Consider the following 6,000-nt stretch of genomic DNA (forward strand, 5'->3'; position numbering starts at 1 on the left):
ATATTCTTTCCCCCTAGGCCTTTACAATTTACACATGGTATGTCTGTATGTATGTTTGGTTTTTATAATAAGGTTTTTTTTTAGTTATTTTAGTATTGGATTGGATTGTTACATGCTGTTTTTATCATTGTTGTTAGGCGCCCCGAGTCTACGGAGAAGGGCGGCATACAAATCCAATGAATGAATGAATTAATGAATTAATGAATAAATGGCTAGAAAAAAAACCCAGCCTGAGTCCGTAGCACCTTGACCTTTGGTAGCTATAGTAGTTTAAAGATGTGTGGCTTCCAACTTCCCAGCGACGCTGGCTGGGGAATTCTGGTAATTGAAGTCTACCCATTGTGAAGCTGCCATGATTGAGAACCTCTGTGGAAACATATGCTTGATGAAATTATGATTTGCACATATTTTCAGCATTCACATATTTCTGAACTTCAGTTCTCTAATATCTTTCACCTAATATCTTTCACACATCTTAAAACTACTATTGGCCATCTGGAGTTATTCATTTGCACACGGTCACCTGCATGTTTTAGTCCATATCAAGATGTAGCCTCCTACATTAATACCTTTTCAACTTTTCTCTTTCAGCTGGATGAAGCAGTAGCTGCTGCTCATCTGGATAAACTCGGTGTGAAGTTGACTCAATTGAGCGATAAGCAGTCCAAGTACCTAGGACTACCCAAAGATGGCCCCTTCAAACCAGATCATTACAGATACTGAGCAGCTAGCAAAGCCCAACAGGCTCACATTTCAAGTCCTTCTGTGCTGCGATTTGATCAAATAGACACATCATCAGTCATCTATACTTTCCCACATCTGCCTCTTGTCTCCTTCACCTCAAGCACATCTGCTCTTCCGAAGTAACTTCCCAGAGTCTTTCAAGCAAGTGTCTGATGCTTCAGCCGAGGAATGATGATGCTGGAGAATCAAAACGTGTTTTGCAAATTCCCTTCTCTTCATAGCCTTACCTTTTTTGAATTTTTGAATACACTGACTAAAAATAAACTGGGGAAGGGGGACTGAGGAGGAGGAGGAGAAGAAAAATCTCTTGAAATCTCTTTTTCACATTAGGCCTTCTGGTTGGGAGATGAAATGATGCATTTTAATTTAATGTTTGCTTACATTCAGTCTCAGGTGCTGCTTGGATCTGGCTGAGGAGGCAAAATGTGCATTCAGGCAGGCTTTGAAAATACCTTGGAAGGAAATGTCTAAAAGCAATATATTTACTATGTAGTAAACCTGATTCTGAAAGGCTGACTGTGGGGTGGGGGTGTTCAATTCTCCAAAGAGGCCATCAGGCATTGCTCAAGCCCGCTCTGTTCTTGTGTCATAAAACAATTTTATTAAACATCTGGAAAGTGGTTTTGTTTTCATTTTAATTATGTGGGTTAGGAAAACTGTTGCTGTTAATTTTATCTGCCCAGATTGAGCAGCAATTTAAAGGTGCACTGTACAGATATAATTCTGGCATATTTGATTCATTTGTGAATGTAACAGTTTATTTGTCAAAATAGTTACTACTTACTGCCCAGTGGCAGAGAGTTGTAAGTCCTCATCCTGTGGCAATGAGTTCCCAAAATTATGTATTGAGTGGAAATCTAAATATGTTTTGACAGTGATTTAGAGGAAGCACCCAGGGGTGGGCTACTGCCTGGAACGGGGGGGGGGGGGGGAACGCCGTGGGATAGCAAAAATGGAGCTCCACCCCAGAGCCCCCAATTTGCACTGAAAGATGTTGAAAGAAAATGCATAAGCCATGCCCACAGTGTAGTAGTAAAAATTTTGGTAGCCCTTCACTGGAAGCACCAGTATTCTCTCTCCATTGATTGTTCTCTCCGAAGACTTGGGGTGGCTTACAACATATAAAAACAGTGGGTTACAATAAGATTAAATTCAATTAAGTTAAAATTACATAACTATCTAAAATCCCTAGTTACATTAAAACCAATCACTCCCATTCGTACAACAATCATACAATCATTCATTGGACAGGGACTAAGGTCTCATCTGCCCAAGCCTGCCGACATAAATGAGTCTTGAGACTCTTGCAGAAGACAAGGAGGGTGGGGGCAGCGCGAATCTCTGGGAAGAGCTGATTCCAGAGGGCTGGAGCCCCCCAGGGCCGCCATCAGGGATTTTGGGGCCCCATACAGCCTAAGTATCTGGGCCCCCCTGCCATTTTAAAACTATTTTAAGTCGCCGAGCCACTCCATCCCCCGGGGATCATTTCCCGCTTCACGCCAAGCGAGGCGGTCCCATAGGCCAGTGTTTCCCAACCTTGGCAACTTGAAGATATCTGGACTTCAACTCCCAGAATTCCCCAGCCAGCGAACGCTGGCTGGGGAATTCTGGGAGTTGAAGTCCAGATATCTTCAAGTTGTCAAGGTTGGGAAACACTGCCATAGGCTATTTCAGGAACTGGGTTAAGCCGATTGTGTGGACTCATCCAGGAGAAAGAAAGAAGCGGGAGTGGTGAGGGAAAGAAAGAGCCTCCTGGCATTGGTCAGGCGGAGCATCGCTTATTTACGGCTCCTTGGCACTTCTCCCTTCTTGGAAGAGGCCTTGTTGACAAAACCACGTGCTTTCTAGCGAGGGGAGAGGGGAGGGGGATCCCACACCTGGCAGTCACTGGTGAGGAGCTGGAAAGGGCGAGGGGAGAGAAAAAGCAGGGTACCAGCAGTCGGGCAGGTGTTTTGAGGGGGCACTCCCATCTGGAAGGAAGGGAAGAAAGGCGAGAGCGAGCTAGGAAGGAGGAAGGAAGGAAGGAATGGTAAAAGGGGCAATCAAGAGAGGAATGGATGAATGGATGGAGGGTGGGAAGGAAGGAAGGAAAGAGGGAAGGGACAGGAACAGAGGAAGAGTGCAAAGGAAGCAAGGAAAGGTGTAAAAGGGGAGAGTAAGAGGAAGGAGTGAAAGAAGGGAGTGAGGGAGGAAAGAAGGGAGGAAGGAGAAGGAAAGAAAGAAATGGAGGGAAAGAAAGAAAGAAAGAAAGGGGGAAGGGACAGGAACAGAGGAAGGAAGCAAGGAAACTTATGAAAGGGGAGAGTAAGAGAGGAAGGACTGAAGGAAGGGAGGGAAGAAGGTAGGAAAGAGAAAAAAGAAATAGAGGAAGGGAAGGTAAAAGAGAGAAAGAAAAAGAGCAAGAAAGAAAGAGAAAGAATGAAAGAGAAATAAGAGAGGGGGAATGAAAGAAATGGAAGGAGGGAAAGAAGGAGAGAGCAAGAGAAAGAAAGAAAGAAAGAAAGAAAAAAGAATGAAAGAGCAAGAGAGAAAGAGAAAAAGAAACGAAAGAAAGAAGGAAAGAAAAAGAGAAAAGAAAGAAAGAATGAAAGAGAAATAAAAATATAGAGGGAGAATGAAAGAAATGGAAGGAAGGAAGGAAGGAGAGAAAGCAAGAGAAAGAAAGAAAGAGAACGAAAAAAATGAAAGAGCAAGAAAGAAAGAAAGAAATGAAAGAAAGAAGGAAAGAGAAAAGAAAGAAAGAATGAAAGAGAAATAAAAATAGAGAGGGGGAATGAAAGAAATGGAAGGAGGGAAGGAAGGAGAGAAAGAAAGAGAAAGAAAGAAAGCAAGAGAAAAAAAAATGCCACTCCAAAGAAAGGCTCACTGAGCGGATGCATGAAAAGAGGGACCTGGATCTCCACTTGCCTCCCCCTCGCGCTTACCTGCTCCCAGCGCCAGCAGCAGGAATGCAAGCGAGTAAGCCGGCGCCTGCCCAAAAGAAGCTATTGGCTGCGGGCGGCAGGTGGTGTTCATGGCCCCCCCCGAACCCACGGCCCAGCACCTCCGGAGGCTGAAAGGCGCGGCTCTCTTGCCCTCGCAATCCTCGGGGGGACACAAGACTGGCAGAGAAGCCGGCCGGGCTCAGCCCTCTCCCGGCTTCCTCAATTCCACTTCCCCAGCAGCGCAGCTTGGCTTCCGGAGGGCCGAGACACCCCCACGGTGACTCCTCCTTCCGCGGCTGCCATCGGGGCTCCCTGCCTGTCTGCCGGCCGCCCTGCCTTCTTTCCTCGCAGGGGTGGGAAGAAGGTGCGGGGCTGCTGTCGGAGAAGCTCCGCAGAGGCAGAGTTCGTCGCAATCGGGGTTGGGGAGTTTTTGGCGGGTGCCGGGGCCCCCCCATTTTTCAATTTGGCCGGGCCCCTGACGCCACTCCCAGTAATACCGGTCTATCGGCGGCCCTGGGCCCCCCACAGAGAAGGCTCTTCCCTTAGGTCCCGCCAAGCAACTTTGTCTAGTTGAAAGGACTGGAGAAGTCTGACTTTGTGGGACCTAACCGGTTGCTGGGACTCATACGGCAGACACAATTAAGACACAGTTCTTTTGAGTTTTTGAAATGCAGAGCTTAATGTATATTTAAGATAATTGAAAGAATAATATAATCCATTGAACTCACATGTTGTTCAAAAAGTGGAATAAAATATTTAGTGCTGAAATTGATAGTATAATACAGATTAATAAATTAATCTAGATGAAATTAGATGTTTTAATTTTTTGCCTGGAAGAAACATGTAAGAATTCTAGTCCACTGGATAAAATTTATATATAATCATTACATCCCTTTAACTTAACTTAATATGCATTAGTGCTGGCGTATATAGTCCATTTGCAAAGGCAACATCCTATATCTGGGTTCTCATAATTTGATCATAGATATATAAAATGACCTTAAAAATTTAATTTTCTTTACTCTCCAGTGTTTATAAAAGGGTGATTTCACTTTGTAATGTAAAGTGTTGCATTAACAGAATTTACCAAGAATTAAAGTTGGTTAAAATATGCAGAATGATGCAGATTTTAATATAGAATAGAATAGAATAGAATTTTATTGGCCAAGTGTGATTGGACACACAAGGAATTTGTCTTGGTGCATATGCTCTCAACGTACATAAAATAAAATATACATTTGTCAAGAATCATGTGATACAACACTTAATGATTGTCATAGGGGTCAAATAAGCAATGAAGAAGCAATATTAATAAAAATCTTAGGATATACGCAACAAGTTACAGTCATACAGTCAACATGGGAGGAAATGGGTGATAGGAATGATGAGAAAAACTAGTAGAATAGAAGTGCAGATTTAGTAGAAAGTCTGACAGTTTTGAGGGAATTATTTGTTTAGTAGAGTGATGGCGTTCGGGAAAAAACTGTTCTTGTGTCTAGTTGTCTTGGTGTGCAATACTCTGTAGCGACGTTTTGAGAGTAGGAGTTGAAACAATTTGTGTCCAGGATGCGAGGGGTCAGTAAATATTTTACCCGCCCTCTTTTTGACTCGTGCAGTATACAGGTCCTCAATGGAAGGCAGATTGGCAGCAATTGTTTTTTCTGCAATTCTGATTATCCTCTGAAGTCTGTGTCGGTCCTGTTGGGTTGCAGCACCAAACCAGACAGTTATAGAGGTGCAGATGACAGACTCAATGATTCCTCTGTAGAACTGAATCAGCAGCTCCTTGGGCAGTTTGAGCTTCCTGAGCTGGCGCAGAAAGAACATTCTTTGTTGTGCTTTTTTGATGATGTTTTTGATGTTAGGTGACCATTCTAGGTCTTGAGATATGATAGAACCTAGAAATTTGAAGGTCTCTACTGTTGATACTGTGTTGTCTAGTATTGTGAGAGGTGGAAGGGTGGAAGGGTTTCTCTTAAAGTCTACCACCATTTCTACAGTTTTGAGTATGTTCAGTTCTAGATTGTTCTGGTCACACCACAAGGATAGTTGTTCAACTTCCCGTCTGTATGCGGATTCATCATTGTCTTGAATGAGTCCGATCACTGTTGTATCATCTGCAAACTTCAGTAGTTTAACAGATGGATCGTATGAGATGCAGTCATTAGTGTATATTGTATTATTAGTGTATAGTGTATCATTAGTATAATTAGTATAGTGTATCATTAGTATAATCGACAAATGAGTATTTCTCTATTAAACCATGAGAATATCTATTGCAATTCCTTCTTTGACTGCTGCTTCCTCTTTTAGATATAATAATTATTGTGTA

The 6,000-nt window shown here is 43.1% G+C and overlaps 1 protein-coding gene across 1 annotated transcript in view; it reads left to right on the forward strand.

Moving 5' to 3' along the window:
• AHCY (adenosylhomocysteinase) overlaps window positions 1-1,364 on the forward strand; it is a 57,653-nt gene extending 56,289 nt beyond the window's left edge. The window contains exon 10 of the mRNA XM_070744865.1: window positions 592-1,364. Coding sequence (XP_070600966.1) covers window positions 592-723 — 132 coding nt within the window. The 3' untranslated portion in view covers window positions 724-1,364. The remainder of the gene's footprint in view (window positions 1-591) is intronic.
• Window positions 1,365-6,000: the final 4,636 nt, after the last annotated feature.

This window comes from Erythrolamprus reginae, chromosome 3 (assembly GCF_031021105.1).
Source record: "Erythrolamprus reginae isolate rEryReg1 chromosome 3, rEryReg1.hap1, whole genome shotgun sequence".
Taxonomy (NCBI): Eukaryota; Metazoa; Chordata; class Lepidosauria; order Squamata; family Dipsadidae; genus Erythrolamprus; species Erythrolamprus reginae.